Source organism: Frieseomelitta varia, unplaced genomic scaffold (genome assembly GCF_011392965.1).
Source record: "Frieseomelitta varia isolate USP_RPSP 00005682 unplaced genomic scaffold, Fvar_1.2 scaffold_154, whole genome shotgun sequence".
Classification (NCBI taxonomy): Eukaryota; Metazoa; Arthropoda; class Insecta; order Hymenoptera; family Apidae; genus Frieseomelitta; species Frieseomelitta varia.
In genome coordinates, this window is record NW_025109239.1 from 648246 (window position 1) to 671656 (window position 23411).

The 23411-nt window shown below is 27.5% G+C and overlaps 1 protein-coding gene across 1 annotated transcript in view; it reads left to right on the forward strand.

The window, feature by feature from the left end:
* The window catches only part of LOC122536087 (glucose-6-phosphate 1-epimerase), a 31680-nt gene that overhangs the window by 4609 nt on the left and 3660 nt on the right, over positions 1–23411 (forward strand). Inside the window, exons 3-5 of the mRNA XM_043668153.1 lie at positions 21041–21099; positions 21246–21583; positions 21750–22058. Of these exons, the coding sequence (XP_043524088.1) occupies positions 21041–21099; positions 21246–21583; positions 21750–22058 (706 nt within the window). The remainder of the gene's footprint in view (positions 1–21040; positions 21100–21245; positions 21584–21749; positions 22059–23411) is intronic.

Here is a 23411-nt window from a genome sequence, read left to right on the forward strand (position 1 = left end):
TTCTGTTGAATAAAAAATCAAAATTACTATGTAACTCTCAAATGACTTATAATTTCTTTTATTCATTATTGAAGGTGACATTAAAATTCAACAATAAACAGTTACGTTTCCTTAGTAATTTTTTAAAAAACTGACCCAATGTGATTTCTGACCAAAATGTGATTTTCTTATTAATAAGCTTTCTTATTAATAAACTTTTTGAGCAATAAACATAAAATTCGATTTCTTGCCTGCCCCTAATATATCTGTATTATTACGATAGATGTATTCTAACTCATCATTTGGATACAAAATATACATATAATATTAAAATACATATACAATATTAATTATTTGTCAAATTGTGAATATATTGTTGCACAGCGAATATTAAAGAAATGTTCATGAGAATAGTGGATTTATATAAAAAATGATTTTCAAAGAGGAAACGTGTTACTTTCTAGGCTGATTTTCTAAAATATTGGAAGAAAGCATTACATTAAATTTTTCATACTCAACAGAAGGATCTAAACTATAAATACTTTGTATATAATATGTTTCTTATAATTTGATCCTTGATTTATTGTAAAATAAAAATGTTACAATAATATTTCAAATTTTAATCAATACGTCAGTATCTCAGTTTACAATGTCATCATTACGTATAAAATTTTCAGTATGAATTCTAATTATTAAAATCCTTATAATAATTTCTCAAAATATTATTTTTATGTCAATATCTTTTTTTACTTTAAAATTTTTCAAACATGTTAGCATTGCAGTGTTACATTAAAATTTTTAAATATTAATATTGTACAACACAATATTTCCAAGTATTATTTGTTTTTCTAGCATTATATTTTATTTGTATGTTAATTTTTTAATTCCTCTCTTAAAAAATTCTTAATTTTTTGACGAAAAATATTCAGTTAATGTTTTCTGAATTTTTCCTTTAGATTAAATTTTCTCTTTTTTTTTTAGCATTTTATAATTATCAAAATAAACAAAAATTTGCCTATATTAAGTCTAAAGAATAAAGTCAATAATATAATAACTTGATATTTTTTTATTCTATCTATTGTCTTTATTGTATATAATCAATGTTAACATAATGAAACAGAATTGGTCCTCATATTGATCATTTCACCAATAATGTTATTGTTCCAGTTACTGATTATAAATTTTGATTTTTACCACGACAGTTACCATGATTGAATTAGAAATTCAAAATACAAAATAAAAAATGTATATTTCTTAAATATACTACGAGCTAAAGCTTCGAGCAGCATGAGAACCCAGTGAGGAATATTTCATAAATATAACTATAGTTTCGTATTGCCAAATTTGGCACAAAGTCAAGGAATTATTAGGAGATTGGATAAAATACAGATGAATCTGATAGAAAACAAGGAAAAAATTGATATTTAATCAAAGAATCGCAAGATTACATTTACGTTTTATGATCGTTTGATGCAAAATTTCAATTCATGAATCTGATGTGAAATCAAGGAATCACAAAAAAGGTATTAGTTTAACGGGGGTGAAAAAGTATAAAAAAATATATATAAAAGTTCTCTCTTGGAAATAATAAAGAATTCGAATATACTATGGGCAGCAAAATTTTGGATTGAAATTTTTTTATTTCAGAAATATTTTGAATCGATGAAGCCGAAAATCAAGGTCACTTTTCACAGAAATACACGCTTTTCGAAGTATTTATAGAAAAAATTGTTAGTACCATTACAATGAATTTTACTAATGTATACTTATAATTGTGCATTTGCAATAATGTATACATCAGTATTGATCACCTTGCAATGACCGGTTAAAATGAAATTTAACCCAAATCTCTTTTCTTTTATTTTTAGTCGCATGAGAGATTGGTACAGACTATTCAGCAGCGAACGTATTGGCTGTGCCACAGATACGTGTACAAATTCATTATAGTGATACCGATAAATTTTTTGAATATCTCGAAAACTTTTGAATATCTGTGAAAAATAACTTTGATTTTCAGCTTCAGTGATTCAAAATACAAAATACAAGTTTGAACATCTTAGTATAGCCAAAAATTTTTTCATGGTTAAATCCATCATTATTTTGAAAATTGAAATTTCCTCTCTATAACAACTTCTTAAAAATCTGCTGTACGATTCTTTTTCACCATTTTATTGAACTTTGAACATTAGGATTAAATAACAAAATATTAGGATTTCTCGAATTTTTCATCCTAATAATCGAAGTTCAGTAAAATGCTGAAAAAAAATCATATAGCAAGTTCTAAGGACTTGTAAATATCTTTAGTTATCAAAATTATGGAAGATCTAATCGCGAAAAAAATTGTAAATTCTCATCTTCCCATTTATTGCATCATGTAAAATCATCTTTGAAAAAAACAAATTTATGGAAATTTTATAATTTAAAATGAGATCAAGTAGATTGTTATATGATTTTTTTAGTTATAATAGTTGAAATTATCATCGTTATTGATTCAGTTATATTCTTCTTATACACTGTATATGAGAAACGGAACTTTTAGTCAAAGATTACTATAAATGTTTGTATATCACGAATAAATAAATATAATTATATGTTTAATTATGTACTTACACTTGTAAATTATTCGATAATACTAAGAGAAATATTAAGGTAATTTCTGAATGGAATTTCATTGTTAATTCAAAGAGAAACTTATTTCGATCTCACTTGAATCTTTCTATAATGAAAAATTATGAAAATCTTCTATCCAAGGAGCATGATTTTTGAGTTCCTATATACCACGAAAATTCCAAAGTTATTTTGATGGGATGCATCATGAGTTTGCTTATTTGATATGTGTATTTATTTATGCTAGAAATAACTTTGGAAAAGTTATGTACTGAGATTCCCTCATGCATTTAATTTTTATTCAACTTAATTTTATTACTTTATGAGTATTTTTCGCACTGTTAAAAGAAAAGGGTATTCAGAATGAAAGTTCTTGTTTCCCAGTTTTCGAAATTTTGAGAGTGCAATGATAAAGATACTCCCCATATTTCAAATAAACGTATCATAAGTACTATATATGAATTTCACATACAAAATTGTCGTGCATTTCTATCCATTTATTCTATCTGATGGAAACTATACTAACATTAAATGTAATAAGTATAATATTATATGTTATATAAATACTAAACTCAATATTTTATATAAATACTAAACTCAATATGTTATATAAATACTAAACTCAATATTTCAACACGTCCAGATACGCTTAAAGTTCATAAACAAATATTTTAATATACTGTCTTCTGAACAGACATTCGTTTAAGTTCGCTCTTCACTAATCAACTCGATTCGCAAAAGTGTCCATTCTGTCGGCGAATATAGCTTCGCGAATAGCAATGTAAACCTGGCGTAAGTCCGTCATAGTTTCATGTATAAAATCCTTCGGACAGAATTATACTATTGAGATACAATATTTTTTCAAAGTTTTTATAAGTTTTCAAAAGTATCGATACTTTTATATGGAACTACATATTTTTTATATTTCAGTTAGTGTGTTCTTGTATTATTTACACGAAAGTATTAAACTATTAATATGTATTTGAAAATTGTTGACTTAAAAGACATTAATTCAACTTAATTTCGTAAAACTTATACCCTATTTGAGCAAAATTCAGATTCACTTAAATTATTCGTCAATATGCTCAAAAGATAACATTTTAGAAACAAATGTTGAATCTATATATATGTGTGTATATTTATGAATATAATAAATACTGAGTATTCGTCTGTGCTTGGTTCAAACTATACAAACACACGCTTCACATTTATCATGAACATAGCTTCTAAACACATTATAAAAAACAAAGAAATCAGTGTCTTTATAGTATTAGATTAACTACCAATTTTAATCAGGTTCTCTAATTCAAATTAACTAGTAACATTTTTATTTTTTTAATTTATAAAATAAAATTTGTATGAATTATCCTCAGCACTTTATTATTTATCGTTAATAATGAAATAAAGATCAAGTCAAATCTATATTTTTGAAACATATATGAAATTTACATCATGTACATTTCAAAATTCTTAACGATGTAGATGAGTTAAAAACATTGTTTCAAATTATCTTTGATTTCAAAAACTTTTACTCAATCTTCCTATATACAGAGATAGTTTTAAATTCATTTCATTGAAGTTAAAAATTTAAAATAAAAAAAGTATAAAAAGATTCTAAATAAAGCTTTGATACAAATAAAAAGAATATCTGTTTCTATACTTTATAGTATAAATATATAAATTACTTCTACACAAAAAATTGATATGCAACCTTGCCGAATAATTATAAATATATTAAAAAATCAAATATAGCAAATTTCATTTTATATAAATTTGAATAACTCCATTATTCTAATGGAATACAAATAATATATTTTATATAATTAAAGTTCATATAAAAGTTTGTTTAATCGGATGTTGACAAAAATTTGATTAAATAAATGAAATTCTACTGTATTTCTTTTTACATATTTTGATAACGTATATAAAAAATAAAACATAAAATTAATATCATCATCTATTCGTTTCAAATTGAAGGTTTCAGAAAGTCTATTTTTATGAAGTGTAAGTTGGGAGTATCTGCAATATACACATTATTGAAGAAAAATATATACTGTGATTGATTATAGTCGTTTCAGATACGAAATTGGTAGATTTTATAAGTTTTTAATTATATATTTTATGATTGATTCTTATTTATTTCTTATAGAGCACTAAAAATTTCAATGATAAAATGCACGCAATAAATTATTTTCGTGATCTACCCTAAAAAATTTAAATTTTAGCTTTTTTTTTAAGCTATTTCTGCATAGAATACTACGGGAATTTAAAATAATGTAGTTTAATAAAAGATTTGACTGAAGTGAAAATATCCATAAAATTCAAAATAATATTATGAAATACAATTTATTGAATGTTCAAATTATTAACCAGTATGAATTATTAAACTGTTGACAATAAAATTATTGTTAATATCGAACAATATTTCAAACATTACTTTAATACATGATATTTTTTAGTTTTTAACATATGTTAGTTTTCCTGAATATTTTATGTTTCCCTTTTACTGTCATCTATTGAAAATATAGAAGAAAAAAAAAGAAATGCAGTTAAAAATAGATCTTAACTTTAAGATACGTATAATATATTACATGTACGTATAATACATATACATTTCAAAACCTATATAAATTTAATACCAAAAATTTATCTCGCCATTTATCTCTATTTGAAGATACGGTATTATAATTATATCGTTCATATCAATTTTCATATAGATAATTATTTAGATAATTATTATATTTTGGATATCATTAAGTGGTTCATCTATGTCTTTAAATATGTTATACATTTCAATTTTTAATTTTAATTTTAACACTAAATGAAAAATTATACAAATCCGAAGTTATAGTAATTTAAATAATTCCAAGTTAAATAATTTATAATAACTAAGAATTCGTGCTTGAAATATACAATATACTACATCCACAATGAATTCAAATAAATTCAAAATTTTTTAGGTGTTAAAATCCTATGATTTTTTACATGGAGTTAAAATATTTTTTTCTGACAAAAAATTAAGTAAAAAATAGAAGCGAAGTGTACAGAGAAAATGAATCTAAATTAAATCTTAATTAAATATATCATATACAAAATGTTTTCGAAACTTGAATAATGTGTGCTTCACAATGCTATATAGACAGAAAATAATATCATGGAGCCTCCAAGAGCAGAATCCAGTCGAATGGGAATGTTGTAGAATGCCGGCAAAAACCGCAGACCTCGAGATCATTAGTCTACGACCAAGCTTATAACCCAATGTGGTATTATACCGGGTGAAGTAAAATTTCAACAAATGGCCATAGATTAAAGTATTCTAGTTACTAAAAATTTTCAGAAATTTTAAGGAATACCAGTTACTCACTCGAGATAAATACATATTTTTCTATGTAATTATCTAAATATTATGCGTTTAATGTAATTACGATTATTTTTATCTATTTCATTTGTAAGGTTTATTTTCTGTAGCAGTATCTTAAATATTTTAATAATTAATAGTTTTTATCTAAGATATTTTTATCTATCTTTCTTATTCATACATCATTTGTTTCATTATGTTCATCTTTTCAGTTATTACGAATTGTTATTAATAATTTTTTTTAGACAGATCCATATAATACAATGTCTAATTTTATAATGCATGTTATGTTATTATATTATTTATAATATAATATATATAAATTATAACTTCAGAATATTTTCAAACAAGTTGAAATTATTACAAAAAAAAATTTTATAATTCTTTCTAACGTTCTACAATATTAATTATAATTGATAAGAGTTTCAGTAGCAGTAGTAGATAGAGTTCCAGTGATACATAGTAAATAATAAATAGTTTAAATTTGAAAAGTTGTTTTGGAAAGAATAAACATAATTGGAGGAAGTTATTAGAAATACAAGCTATAGTAGATTAAAAGATATTGTTACAATCTTTTTTTAAATTTGAAAAATTAAACCAAATTGTAATACTTAAGTAATGATGAAAATTCATAAACAGAAATACATACAATTAATTAATTTACTATGAAACTAACAGACATTTATACATAAACATAAAAGGTATATAGTTTAATACCAAATACAAATCCTTTCTAATTCTATATTAACATTTAATTAACCAATCAGATTTTCAATTAAATATTAATGAAATTTTAAATATATAACTTAAATATTCCAAAAAATATTCCAAGAGGTACAAGAAATATAAATTTTTTTTTAATATTAATACTAAATATTAATATTAATATTATTCCATGCTATTTCAATAATATTCTGTTTTAATATTAATTTATTATTATTTTTGAAAAATTCTAAAAATACTCAAGTTGAGCACTTATTGAACCTATATTTAAATTGATATTTTTAATTTTATTAAATTGAAAGGTTCATACTGTTGATAGATCTATGACAACTTTTTTACACAAAATATGTAATGTCTCTTTATTCTTATCGTTTTCTAATATTACTTAATGTTATAATAAGATACATGTTATTGAAACATGTAAAGAAATCCAAAATACATAGAATAAAAAGTAAAATATTATATTTCAAATTTTTAATAAAATATTTTTAATTATATCGGTATTGGATTTTTTAGAAATCTGATATATTTAAAAAACGAACCAATTTCTAGTGAACATAGTTCAGATGATTAATTAGTTGCGTTAAAGAATTTTAAAAATCACGATAACGAAGATGATGAGAAACGTAAAAGCATCATTTCTGAAGAATTTGCTCGTTTTCAGCCTACACGTTCATTTAAACTAACTTATGCACTTGCGTGTAATTTATGAAAAGCCGACAAATCATTTACTATATTATCTTATACTCTCTCTCTGTCTTTCCCTCACACACTCAATGAGGTTTTTTTATACAAATATGAGAATGGATAAATACATTGAAAATATTAACGAATATAAATTTTATTTGAAAAATACAACAATGATGATTATATTTAAATTACGTCAAATATTTGAAATAATTCACTAATGATCATTTATATACAGTACTGTCTACAAAGTATTTGTAAAATCCAAAATCTTATCTAAACATTTATTGAGGCAAGTAATTATATGGAGGGTTCAGGCAACTCAATCCCAATCAAAGATTTTTCTATTTTTTGTTAAAAATGACTTGTATTGTATATACTTCTATGGTTAAAACTTTCAATGAATGGAACAGTTTAATTGTAATAGTGATTATATTATAATGATTAAACTCTTCCATCAACTTCCATCAACTAATAATAAGAAATTACTTGCATAGCATAATTTATTTCTAATAAGTAGCGACTTACACTAATTGGCTTCTGAGACGTTCTGACATTGATATCAGAATTCAAACGAATAAAAGACAAATAAGATGTCAGTAATGAATACAAATATCTAAGTATGTTGCAATCCAAAGCAAGTAGTCCAGTTCTGCTTGGTTCTACAATCTTTAATAGTAAATGTGTTGTATGTTTTATGTATCTAATAAACCTAATCTTAAGCATTAGTATAACAATTCACACTCCATGTGAGCTCTCAAGTTTAACGATTGGTAAGGACAGTAATAAATAAACACTAATATGCCAATATATTTTATGGATAGTAGGTATTACCTCGTTAACAGATGCGCATTTGGAACTGTTTAAGAGAGATGATAGTTCTGGAAATTGCTGATTGTTATCTCACTTGCTATTTTAGTTTATACGGAACGAAAATGAAAATTGTTCAAACTCAGTGAAATAAAAAAAAAGATTTAACATCTGTTTCAGGTAATAATAAATGTTTTTTTATTTTATTTTCTATTATAAAACCTATTTCATTCGTTTCAGAGAATTTTCTTTGCTAGATGTACACAGAAAATTCTCCTTTATTTCACTTTTATCTTGATTTTATATTTAAAGTTAATTGACAGAAAATAAAGTCTTTAACGCACATGTATAACAAATACAATTATCTTCATAATATGATAGAACTCTGTTTATATGAATTTGTCGAGGGACATTATATATAATTGGAATTCACATAATAGGAGTTCATTGATTTTTCTGCCAGTAATTTTTTTCTTCATATAATAGAAATTGTGTGGATTCAATCAGCAAATGTACGAAAACCCGAAAATGTCATGTAAAATTGTCGGGATTCCTGAAAATTTCGAAATATTTAAGAAAATCGGAATTCTCAAGAATTTCAAAAAGCCGAATAATGTTTTCTTTTTTTTTTAGAAACAAATTTTAATAAAAAAATTTGCCGATGTTATTATATCTTTCTCCAAAAAAAAAAATTAATATACTTCGTTTTCGACTTTTCCGACAGTTTTCCAGAAGATTTCATTTAAATTTCACTATCTTGAACGAGATATCTCGTTTTATAACACCGCTTCTACAGTGCCATTGACGAGTTATCTCACTTCGCAATTTCGCTCTTGCAATGCCACCGACGAATTATGTCGTCTTTTATCAATTGAAAACCTTGAAGGAAAAATATTGTTATTACCACGCATTACATAGAATTCGGAAAAATTTTATTATCAATATAATTTAACACAAACAAATTCAAATTTGAATCAGTACTCGAATACATAGCTATAGTATAGTAGGTAAGTCAACTATACTCATGTATAAAACATTGCTGATAAAGAATACGTATTAGTAAGGCCTTGAAAAGTTTTTGTATAATTTTTCTTCCCGTATTTATTACTTTCATTTACTATTACTTCAGTAAGCTTCGAATTGAAAAAATACCAGGGAAACTACTTTTTAGGTCATAGGATACTTACTACTCTTCGTTATTATTATCTATGTACATGTGTACAGTTTATGATGTACAGTTCAAAATTCATTATAGACGTAGATATTTTTCATTATCTTGGTTTAACTCTTTGAACTCGATTTGTTTTCAAATTTGCGTCCATTTGTATTTATTTTAAAATAAATTAGATAAATTAATATACAAGGGTAAAATTCAATATCTTTGTAGAAGACACCTCCTTACAGGCAACGTTGTAAAATGGGAGACACATCTTAGTTCCATAAAGTAATTGCGAAAATATTATTTTATCGGACTGACCTTGCCCGGCGGTGCAATTTTGTCAAAAAAAAAAAAAAAAAAACAACTACCTTCCCAATCGCATTGTATAACTTCGACATGCTCGCCACAGTAGTCGAAACATCTTTGTTCGGCCAACTGACGAGTCTACTTCTGCAACACACGTCACATTCACGATCGGTCGCGACAAAATGCAGTATGTTTCCTCAATAACTTATTGTTAGAGCCCCTAAAATCTTTTATTTATTTATTTATGTATTTATTATTATTACTATAGTATAATTTATTTTTTAATGTGACAGTTTTAAAAACAATTTCCAAATTGTGTAGCAAATTTCCAATTTCTTCAGAATATGAGTTCAAAAGGTTAATAAATTATTTTAATGTTTCCAATAATGGAATGTCGTTTGTCTTCTCACTGCATTGCATGTTATTAGTGTTTTTGCTATCGGTAATTTAATCTAAGTTACCCTAGTTACCTAAATAATGCGATGTCTCGTAAATCGTCGAATTATCATTCACATACTGCACTCATGGATGCTAAATGAAAACTGACGATACGAACCTAATATAGAAACGAAATAGCGACTGATAAACGACATTCAATTGTAAATATTGAAAAACGAGAACGTAAAATATCTCCACAGCGTCACATGAACGATATTATTGTCCGGAAAGTTCGTGCCGTTTTTTTAAGGAAATTTCAAACACAGCGCATTTAAATTTCGATATACATTTATTATATAGTATAGTTGTCATTTTGTTCTACAATCTTTCACCATATATCATGCATCTTAAATATTCCATCCTTCCAAACCTCTCAGGTTTTTTGGCGAAAAATTTTTCAACATGATTTTTTATTTCGACCAAAGAGTTAACATTTTTTTGCCATTAAGGGAATTTTATAATGACCTAAATAGGTGAAAATCTGAGGGTGCAAGGTCTGGTGAATACGGTTAGTGGGATAGCAGATCCCAAACAAGCTCCAACAACTTTTGTCAAGTAGTTAAAGACACATGTGTTTTTGATCAATTGCTGTCTTTAATTCGCCTAATTGTGAGCAATACTTTTCCGAATTTATCGTTTGGTTGTTTGGTAGAGGCTCATAATACAGGACTCCTTTCCAATCCCACCAGACACAGAGCATGACCTTCTTCGGATGAAGTCCGGTTTTTGAGGTGGTTAAAGATGATTCATTCCGCTTTTCCCAAGATCTTTTTCGCTCATTATTATAAATAATCCATTTTTCATCCCCCACGTCACTACTTGCTTCAAAAACGGTATTTCTTCATTGCGTTTATAGAGCGAGTCGCAAATTAAAATGCGATCCATCAGATTTTTTCGGTTAAGTGGTGGAGTACCCATACATCAAAACGGTTTATATAGCCAAGCTTTACAAAATGCTTGTGAATGGTGGATTTTGATATTTTTAACATTTCTGCTAATTGACGAGCGTGGATTATTCTCAATTAGTGTTTCGATCTGATCTTCGTTAGTGGTGGAGCGCCTGGTTGGTGGAACCCGGGCGTTCCTGATCTTCAAGATTGAAATCACCAGCTTTAAACCTAAAAAATCTTTTCCGCACAGTTATTTCAGCCACAGCACCTTCACCATAAACAGCGCATACCTTGTTTCCTGTTTGTTTGGCATTTTTGCCTTTCTGGTAAAAGAAAAACATCAAATGCCAATAATGCACTTTGTTTATTTCCATATTTAAAAGCGTGTAAAATTAACAAATATTAATGAACCTTAACTAAACTTTGTTTATTTCCATATTTAAAAGCGTGTAAAATTAACAAATATTAATGAACCTTAACTAAACTTTTTTTCTAAATATACCTGAAGTATCACCTTTTAGAATAAGTGCATATGTCATTTGTTTTCAAATATATTCAGACCCATTCTAATGCCACCTACCGAAAATCAGCACTTTTCGGATAACCCAATACTATATCCATAGTACATACCTCATAAACAACATTGCGACACAAGATACATATTTCATCCATAGGATTAATCATGAACGATTTTGGGACACAAGATATCTCATCGATAACGAAGGGATCATTATTAATCCATTTGCATCACAACTTAGATTGGATGACTTTTTCGAAAAAAAAGAAAAACCTCATCAGTAGTGAAATTTAGCAAACCAATACTTACTGCTGTAGTTTGAAAACCTCACTATACACATCAGACAATTTTTTATGAGCTTGTATGGCGCTTTTTTTCAGATGTTTATAGCAAAATATGATGAAAATGTTCCTTTTTGATTTTCCTTTTTTTTTTTTTTTTAAATTGACATCAAATAAAAAATTGTTAACCAAATCGTGCATTTTCTTTTTCTACAACAAGTTTAAACAAACAGCTATTAGATTACAGAATGAAGTTAGTTACGTTTTAAGTATAGAGGTTTACTACTTTAAATAAATATATTACAAAATTTAAAAAGAAACTGTAACAATAACTATTTTAATTTATATATAACAAGATCTTTATGACGACCGTTTGCTTTGGTTGATTCTTAACAACTGAGATTACAATATATTTCTTTTCGCTGTTTTATTTTCTTCTTTCTTTATTTGTAATCAATGTCACCGCTGTGTAACTCATTTTAAAAATATGCGCGTCGTCACATAAGATATATATCAATAAAGTAGATAAAAAAGTGTTCATGTTTCTTGCGCTCTCTTCAACTCATTTATTACATATCGTAAGCTCACTCCACATACCGATATAACCTTTTCAAAATACTTACAAACTCTGACAGAAGAATGGATTGCTTGCGATACTGGACATAATGGCCCCAGAAATTTACCATCAACCAGTTCAACAGCAGGAGGTTGAACACCTCATCATGATCTTTTTTACAGATATTCAGGTGACATGAAAACACGTCATTTGGAAAGAATCACACAGTCAAGGGAAAAAAATATCCACAGAAACGTTGTAGAGTGCAAAGTTCATAGAAAACGTACTGACACTTCATTTGTTTGCAAATCCTGTAGAGTTCCTTTATGCATTGTTTTATGATTTATCACACGAAGCAAAAATATTAAATTTTATTTTTCTACTTCTTTACATGTCATGTGTTTTCAGATAAACATAATAATAGCAAATAGTCTATTATTTTTCTAGAATTAAAGTATGCAAAACCACATTGAGTTTATTTACAGAATCCTGGATAATAACTTTCAAAATATTTTATTCTTCTGCTCTTTTCCATTTGCGACTTCTTTAACGGAAGAATCTTCATTTCAAACAACAAATCATTACAAGATAAATTTTCGTTACAGGACAAATTTTTGTCCCTGTTTTAACATCAGAAATCTGCGGCAACTAGCTTGAGATTTTCTTCATTTTCATCAGCAATGAGTATTAATAGAGCGAAAAATTTGCCGGTTGCGAATGTATTAATAGATATTTTCATTTATTTATTTATATTAATATTTTTATTAACCAATCAGGATCAAGTATATATGTGAACATAGTTTTACGCTCGTCGTAACAGCAAAGTCAGAATTATGTTGGGTCTACACTGGGCAGAAATGTTCGCGAATGTCCAAATTACCAGTTATATCAAAAGTCCAAATTATACAAGATGATTCGTGCATCATCTTTTCTTGAAAAAAATCTGTTATGCAATAATGTGAGTGCATTTGGCAGTACTACTATTTTTTTAAAAAAATAAGAAAATGTACCTTTCTTTTTGTATACATCGAATTCGACATTCTACGAAAAGAAAAGTATTAGAATACTATATATTATGAAAAGAAAGAAACTGATGGATCGTTTGAGAAGAAAATTAACAATTAAGTTAAAAAGATAGAGACATCTTTTATACACAATAACTTACACCTGTGGAGTTTGAAAATTGTTTTGAAGTATGAATTAGAAAAGCAAAGAGAGGGGATTAGCCTAAACACTGTCCCTCGCAGAGTTGTAACAGTTCTAAAAATGGTCGAAGAACATCAATTAAAAATCACTTAAAATCGAAAATATAATACAGGAAATTAATTTCCTCGTCACAATAACAAAACTTTTAGAAAGTGTGACATTTCATACGATTCATATGAAGCCATTTTGGATCAACCAGGATTTGAATCAGCATTAAATAAGTAGCGTTAAAGCTAACGAGTTCTAGCGGCAAAAATTGAAAAAAAACCACGAGATCCTTTTAGTCGTGACGAAACTGCTAAAAGTTTCCTAAAATTGATTATCACTGCGGATGAAACATAAGTACCATATGAACAAGAACAAACAACAGTCAAGTCAACAAAAGTGAACGATGCTTTTCGAAGAAAGCTCATATGAAATAAAATAACTCTTATTTTCTTTTATTTTTTCAATTATCGAAAACCCATGTATGAATTTTATCGATGATTACATGTATACAAAAAGTGTAAAGGACAACATCAGAAAAGTAGTATAACAGCAGCAAAAGAAGGCATGGCTGTTATACCATAGTAAGATCATATTCAGCAATTCTCATTCAAAAGTTTTTGGCTTGTTTAACTCGTTTGAATGTTTTATTCGAATAATAAAGAATGTGATTGAATAACGATCATTACTTTCTTTATTTTCTTAATTTTCAATTTCTTCCATTATCATTAAAGATCAGATAACAAACATATTACATAAATTGTGCTAAACAGTAATAAATTGTGGAGAAAACTTTAAGTAATCTAATAATATTTCCGGACTTAAATACGAATTTAAATAAAAATTAGAAATCTATATAAATATAAATAATTCGATAAATTTGATATGAACAAATAGTACAAGAATAATTTTTTATATTTCTGACCATGTGTGATATAACTAAATAATCTTGGAGATAAGAATTTGACCTAAATTACACTGCTCAACAAATATTCAAATTTTCTTTTTTCTAATCAAATATTGAGTAGATGATTTTTGTAGATTTTTGTTGAATATATAAGTGTATAATAAAATCTGTTCTTTTTCCATCACATTTTTGAGAAAATTAATTTTGAAAAAAAGATACAGTTTTTCAACTGTAAATATTTTCTGCGTTTTAATTATAAAATTTACACGAAGTTACTTTTTTGGCAGAAAATAATAGACTCTTTCGAAAGTAACATGAGCCTCCCACATTCGAACTAATGGGAAAACAAAAATGTTAATAAAATGTTTGGTGAATGGATATTACATTCGGATAACAGACTTTCTGATATTAAATTGTGAATATCCAAATAATAAAGAAAATTGCCAGTTTTCGATATTCGAAGATTGTCACAATTTCGATATTTAACCAGTTACCATGAACGTGTTATTTCATGACATAATATCGTTCGTACAGCGCCATGAAACAAGATGTCTCACGTGTCCATGATTAAATTAAATTAAATTCATATCAATTCACGTTGAAAGCGAAGCTTTTTAATAAGTTCTGTGATAGTATTCATTCTGAATAGTTAAATTAAAAAAATATCTAACATCTTTGAGTTTCTGACTAACGTCTCGTATTCAATAAAATTTAAATATCGAATCGCAACGAGGCAGAGTTACAATTCCAATTCGAGGATATCCTGCGGTATTTTGCAACTCTTAAATAATAAAATTCTAAAACATTGTCATTTTCAACACAGTCTAATTCGAATAAACACTACCGAGAATTCATATTGTTTGACAATACTTATCTAATGTTTAAATACTCTGTCTGAGTTTTTTACGATTCTATATTCTTTTCCTCGTTGAAAATAAACGGTAATTAATACTCCGCTAAGAATAAAATATAAATATTATGCATGTAATTTAAATCGATATAAAATCACTATAATATATATATCTTTATTTTTATACAATTTATAAACATATGAAATATAATTTAACATTGTACTTCTTAACTGCTTCCATGCCAATTGATCCGTTATAACATTAAATCAATTTTTTGCATAATTTTGCACAAAAGTGTTATTCTGAATTTTCGTCTTTTCGCTTTGTTTAATTAGAACATTCATTGATTTTAGCCGTTGTCAGCATTATTAGCATAATGACGATGAGAAGTTCTGTTTGCAGTAAGACTTTTTGTCGAGAATATTCTCATTTATCAGCAGCTTTCAGGACTGTACTTCGCTTCGAGTTTCACACGAGCGACCCTGGGTAAGGGTAACTCTGAAGAGAGAGTAGAAGTGGTCATGGTACAGGCACACTGACGTAAACGTGTCCGACCTAGTATAAATAGGTTTGCTTCTTGCTGGCCTTAGTTAAACAAAGTTCCACCAAGCCAGGAAGCAAGCGTCGGCAAGGCGAGGCACGGGAGGAGAACATTACCAATCCCGCAGCTTCTCTTAGCAGTGCTATTGCTGCCTCTGCTGCTATCGCTGCTGTTGCTGCTATTACCGCTTCTACCATTGAAAACGGGGAAACGCAAAAACTACTAGCTTCGTCAGAGCTTCGAACAAGTACCTGCAATGTATACAGGGTGTCATTATTTTATCATCAGTTCCGCGTTATCAAAAGATTACAATCAACGTGAAAATATTTCTCAAACGGTGAAAAATATTTCTCTTCTGTCCTGCTTTCTGAATGTATAATAGGTTTTTGAATTTCATTCCCTTGGAAACGAACGGTTTTCCTGTACTTCTATGTATATTTTACCTAGGATTTTCTTTAAATTGATAAAATATAGACCTTAAAAGTTGTTAATTTTTGTCGATTTTAAGTACATTGAAATATATACCCAGGCAAAACAAATAATAAATTTATTACTTCTTAGTAATTTCAGTGATATACCGATGTATTCAAAAAAGAAGACGAATTATTGTATACGGTTTGGTCACTCGTTGTGGTCCGTGAACCAGTTACTAGCGCAAGAGGTTAGAGGAATTAAAATTTAAAATTAAAATTAATAATAGCAAGAAATCTTTAAATTAGAATCTGTGAAATTTTATATAAAAATTTTATTGTCTAATTAATCTAAATTCAAAAACGGGCAAATGAACCACCTATGGATTTGCTTTATATTGCGAATACAGAATTCACAATTTATTTAATTTTTTTTATATTCACGCTTTGGCAGTTTTGACAACTACGCTTGATACGAATTCGTATTAAAAATCAAATTATGATCAGCAATTTCAAAATTGTATTGTTTGACCAAATATTACTAACATTAGATTAACAATACTTAATACCTTGAAGAAAGAATAGAACATTCAACTTTTCTTAAAAATTGTTTTAAAACAACACGAGTAATAAAAAGTACCAGTATGAAATACATTTCACAGTATCGATTTCTAGTACTTTTAATAAATAGAATTATTGAATATATTCTAAATTTATTTCTAAATAAAATTATTGAAGCATTGTTGGAGTGAGGTAATTAGGTTCACACATTATTGAAGATCACACAGTGATCATTTACAATGATTATAGAATTGCAAACTTTGAATGAATATCGTAAATGATTACGACAAATGAAGACAGATTACACAACCGTGTGACTGCATTAATATATTGCAATTATAATGCAAAGAATATTCAGATTTTCCAAATTTATTTGAAGGAAAACGGTTAACTAACAGATTTTAACTTAAAAAAAAAGTCATGAAATACGTTAAGTATATGAATAACGTAAAGAAACATTATGAATAAAATAAAATAATTATTTTATAAAAACAACATTTTTTCGTACAACAAATATTTCATGAATTATTTGATGTCGTCACGTTACGAGACTCACCCTGCATTAAAAAAAATAATTTGCTCTGCACTCGTTTATACGAAAGTTTATACCAAAACTTTTTTTCAATAAATCCAGTATTTTACAAGATATTCCAGTTTTACAAAGTGAAGGAAACATCCTGTACATTTTATTGATCTCGACTGAATTTTCGGCTAGATGATAAATTCGCACATGTGCATATACTTTGAAACTGTATACATATATAATAATGAATATAATAATAAATTGACACTACTATGATTTTATGATATATCTGTTTTGTGATTTATTTCTAATTTTGGTAAATTTCTAGTTTAGCGGTTTTTTCCCCAGTTTTGACTATTTCGTTGGCTTGTAATTTTCTTAAGTAACTTTTCCTTTTTAAGTAACAAGAGCTATATAGTTTTTTTTTTTTTTATCTTTTCCGATTGATTTCTTGTTTTGGCGATAAGTTGAACAAACAGCGAAATAATCAAAATTGAGAAAAGTCACTAAACTAGAAATTTACACTAATTTTTGTTGTATTTCTTTGTTCTATTTGAAACTATACGATTAAAAACTATAATAATTCTGAATTGAAATTTTTTAAATTTTTGTATCTCGAATAGGAACGAAGTCTCTTTGCTATAAGAATAGATAGTAGTTTGGTCAATTCTAAGAAAACAATTCCAAGCTAAACACAAAATCCGTTAGACGAGGAATTATCGCTACATGTGCCTTTGAAAACTTTGAAATTTATAAAAGAATATTTATTATTGAAACATGGAAAAATAAAATACATTGTCTAAATATGAAACTATGTATTAATAAAAGCCATTGTGTGTCGATAAAGATAGCTATTTAGTCTAACTGTCATGAGCCATGCGCCCGAAAGTCTTAAGAACAATATAAAGAGAATATACTATGAACAATTCATGTGATTTGATTTTCACTAAAGAATTGAATATTTTTTCTTTTTTTTTTCTACTTTGCTACTTTGAAATTGTATGAATTGAAACCTTATTTCTTCAGAGTCAATGTACTAAGTGAAGAACAATTCCATTAAATTTTCATTGTAGAAAAAATAGTGTTTGAACTATATTTTTAACGAGTGCACAAATTGTTTTATCGAAAGCTATTGCTATTTGCAAAACTTCCTTCAACATTTAGCAATTCATTGGATTTTTTTTTTTTTTTTTGCATAGTACACAAAATTATATACACAGTGATCAAAGTATATATAATTTTGTAATAAAGAATTCATCAAAGAATCATTAATTATCCGCAAACCTGTTGGTCACATATCACTAATCAATAAATATTTGATATAAAATCACAGATAATCATTTTCCTGTAAATGAAAATTGTAAATGAAAAATACTTTCACATCGTTTGACATAAATAGTAAATCATAATAACAAAAACATATGAAAATTATTTCTTTCGCTTATGAAAATATTTCTTTCACTTGAGTGTCGATCACTCTTCTCAACTTGTTACTACGAATTTGGAAAAGCGTGCCAAAGTAAGTAAATATTTGGAACATTTGTTAAACTAAAATTGAAATTATGAAAATGTAATTTAAAGCGCAAATTAATTTTAACAAACTGCCAAATGTAATATAATCCCTAAATGACAAGAAAACTTTTCACAACTATCCATGATAGCTTTTTAGGAATGGTTTGCAACAGTCTATTGGAACCACCCCTCGAGAGCTTGTGCATGTGTCTAATTCTTTTATTCGAAAGTACATTCATGGTTATACCGAACGTTCATGTACGACTTCGAACGACTAAGTCAAAAATGTATATGTTCCATGAAATTCACGATTTAATCGAAACAAAATTCAATGAAGAATATCAGAGCTAACTGCGTCGGAAATTGCGTGCCACTCACAAATAGCAGCCGAATAGAGCAGGCAGAGCAGAGTAGAACAGAACAGAACAGAACAGAACAGAACGGAACAGAACAGAACAGAATAGAACAGAACAGAGCAGAACAGAGCAGAGCAGAGCAGAGCAAAGCAGCCAGTAGCAATGGAGGATAACAGCGGCTAGAAACGACGAGGAGGAGAGGTTGAAACTGTGATGCCTGCAAAAAGCACGGCAGACAGCGTCGATCGTTTTTGCTTGGCGTCAGCCGCGTTCCTACCGCCGCGCCGCGTCGTACTTCATGGTGGTACATCGCTCTTTCTTCCCCTCTCTCTTTTCCGACTCGTTTCTCCATCCTCTTCGTTACTCATCTTCTTTCCCTTTTCTCTTCTCCCACAGTCTCTCTCGTAAGTTCCTCTCTCATACTTCTACTCTTTCTCTTTGTATATTCTGTATCCACATCGAGAAATTGTATAAATGGAGTAAAATTATTTTCAACTGGATTTCACACGTTCAAAAATTGCATCGTTAGAGTGAAAAGTACGAGGATATGTCAGAGAAGACATTAAAAAAATTAAGATCTTGGTCATTAATCTAATCAATTTATGTTCATTCAAAGAAATTCGCGTTCTTTGCAGTTAAATAATGTATGAAACATTCATAGAAAAAATAGACATGTCGTCCAAATTTTTATAAAATCTGCTTTTCCACGAGGCAAGACAACGTTTACATGATGTTTAAATACGGATCAAAATGTATTCACCTTAGTTTTATTTCTAATGTTATTTGTTGTTGCGTAAAGTCGAAATTCATATGTATAAATAAAAGTGAATAAAATAAAAGAAGTAACTTCGCTTACGTGAACTTCGTTTATTTGAACAAAATTTTAAATCACTGTTCAGTTAAACAAACTTCTGCTAATTCTACGTATCTAAACATGGATTTCTGTTATATAAACGAAAAATTACAGGGAAAAGTTAAAAAAAAACTCCTAATTAGATAAAAAGAAATTCGAAAATGTGAGAAAAAGCTTAAATATGAAAAAAGTTTATTATATAAGTATCTAAATAATACCTATTTTTATATAGATATTAATATTAGGACATTAGAAATATAATTTCAAAAGCGTGTAAACAATTCGCTTTCATTTAAAAAATGAATCATTAAAATTCTGTCTATCTCACTTTCGTGGTAATTATTGATTAAGTGCTCAAAAATATAAAGGAATTTTAATTTATATTTAATAAATAATACATTAACAAAAAAAGAAGTAAGTTTGGATCAAATTTATCGAATCAATTTCAGAGTTGATTTCTTCAGGAATTATATCGAATGTGTTGAATACAGTTACAACCTCTTAAATGACATGTTTGTTAATTTTTGTCAGTTTTGTATTTTTAATATTAATACAAATCATACAAACAATATTAATTTTAATACTAACCATTCAAACAATTTCAATATTAATTAATTCAAATATTTTCTTTCATTCAAGATATCAGGATATTTATTATATTTAGTGTGCATTATTTATTTCATGTGATTGAAAAGATAAAAATTATAAAAGCGAAGTCAAATGCAATTTGTGTCCAAAAGCTTTGTTTCAAAATTCCAAATTTCGTTTTATGCATAATTTATATGTATCGGTATGAGCTATATTAATTCAATTTTTATATTTTCTCTTTTGTATATACTATATACTTTTATTTGTTTGTATTTAATACAAATGACAGTAATATTGAATTGTAAAGATTGAAGAAATTTAATTCTGTATAATATTATCTAATTCCGAATATTCCGAATATCTAATTTTATCGAAACAAAACCATCCTAATAGATGAACCATTTGATCTTAATAATAAATACTTATTATTTTTCAGTAAGCAAGCGGTATTCGATGGGAAGAAAGCTATTAGGGGAGGCATCCCATTTGTTTTTCGTAAGTATACGAGTCAAAATAGAATGAATAACTTATTATTAATAAAACAATCTCTTGGAAATTTTAGTAAATATATATATACGAAATAATAATATGTACAAAATACACATGGAATATTAATTGTATATTGCTTTAATTTGTTTCAGCACAATTTGGAGCATGGACATTTGGACCGCCTCACGGGTTTGCTAGAATTGTTCGTTGGAACGTAGAAAAGTCCCCTGAACGTTTGCCGAGTGGTGATGTTGAGGCGATTTTCTCTATTATGGACAACGAATTCACTCGATCAATGTGGAATTACCCGTTTAAATTAACCTACAGACTAATTCTTCGGGAGAAGGAATTACATTTTAACATTGGTGTATACAATCCTAGTAAAGATCATACGTTTAGTTTTAATTTGTTACTACATACCTACTTTAAAGTGCCAGATGTTAGGAGATGCCAGATCACTGGCCTTCATGGATGCACGTTTATCGATAAGGTATCATCACATATAATTATTTATTTATATTAAATCGATTTTAATTATTTTATTTACTTATATTAAATAGATTTTAATTATTTTATTTATTTATATTAAATCGATGTCTTTTCGTAAATATTTAACACTATATTAATACTGTTGTAAAAAATGTTCTTCTCCATAGACGAGAGACAACCAAATTTTTCAAGAAGGCCGCGACGTAGTAACTGTGTGCGAATGGACAGATAGGATTTATCAAAATACACAACCAGAACACATCATTACGAATGTCGTGTCCGGTAGGAAAATGCGAGTACAAAAATACAATTTTCCTGATACAGTGGTTTGGAATCCGTGGCAGGAGAAGGCTCGTGATATACCAGATTTTGGGGATGACGAATTCCCGAATATGATATGCGTGGAAAGTGGACACGTTAGCAGCCCTGTTATATTGCTTCCTGGGACAGCTTTCGAAGCCAGTCAAATTTTACAGGTATAATATACAATATTATGTCTAATACAGCCATGTGTACGTTATGCAAGTTTAATGCATAACTATATGCGAAAAAAAAAAACTGAAAAAAATCTTTTATCAAAAATAGAATAATGATTTGTTGTTAAATGACTACAACCGAGCTTGAGCGATTCATACATTATAAACCACTGGAATTTATTTCCCTATAAATATGATATACAGACTTCCTGAACTAACATATATATGTTGTATGTATGTACATATATGTATACATGTACACATAGGTACTCTGAGCATCAAATCAGAGATTTTCAAGTAGCAAAAGATTTATTATTTCTTACAATAATTATTCTATAACAAAAAAATGTAAAATTACTTTTTTTTTCTTTTTATTATTTATGACTTCCGTCTCTCTTTTGTCTCTTTTTTATCGCATAAATATTTCCCATATTTTTTATCGTAATCAGACACATTCCAATTGTATTTTAATTATAATTCTCTGGTAATTATTTACTTTAGGCATTTTTTGCCGATTTTAATGAAACATGTTATCAAGTTCATTACATTTCACTTAGAAAAAACTTTTTCCTATATTACCGCTGGTAATAACTAAACAAGAACTATTTCTTATTTCATCGTTAATAATACGCTACTTACTTTATATCTAGTTATTAAATGTAAACATGTTGTTAATGAAGACCATGTAACAACTAATGAGATTTTAAGAACAAAGAGAACAGGTGACTCATGGTTCCGTTGACAAGTTTGCTCCTCGCGATTAATAAACGATGCAAACATAAAAAAAATTGATCTTAAAATTCAAGGTCGAATTATTTTGTATGAATCTCCATTGAATTGAGAATATAGAATCATGCTATCACGGTCGCAACAATATAATTTTTAAACAGAACGTGTCAATCAAAGTAGAATATCTTATAATATATAAATACAATTATATGATAATTATGCGTCTGCTATTTATAAATTAGAGATGAATATACGTGTTCATTTATAGATAATTTATTTTTTTATTGTAATACTTATGAGTACATTATTGCTCTAAAAGTTTTTTACTCCAATTGTTAATTACATGTACTTTGTAATATTTTTTTTGCTGGTTTTTCTATGTATTGTAATACATAATGCATGATGTGTGCATCAGTTGTTGACAAACTCGATTGTTTGATTTGTTATATATCTGTTTTATATATGTGTATTGTTTTGTTCTAATATAATTTAAAATATGTTGTCAATATATTTCAAATTATGTTAATTGATACTGCTCTATGTAGTCCAACAAATGAGCTGCAACCTGTTTATGTGTGTTCTATTTCTTTTCCAAATTAACACCATTCCCTGTATGTATTTGTG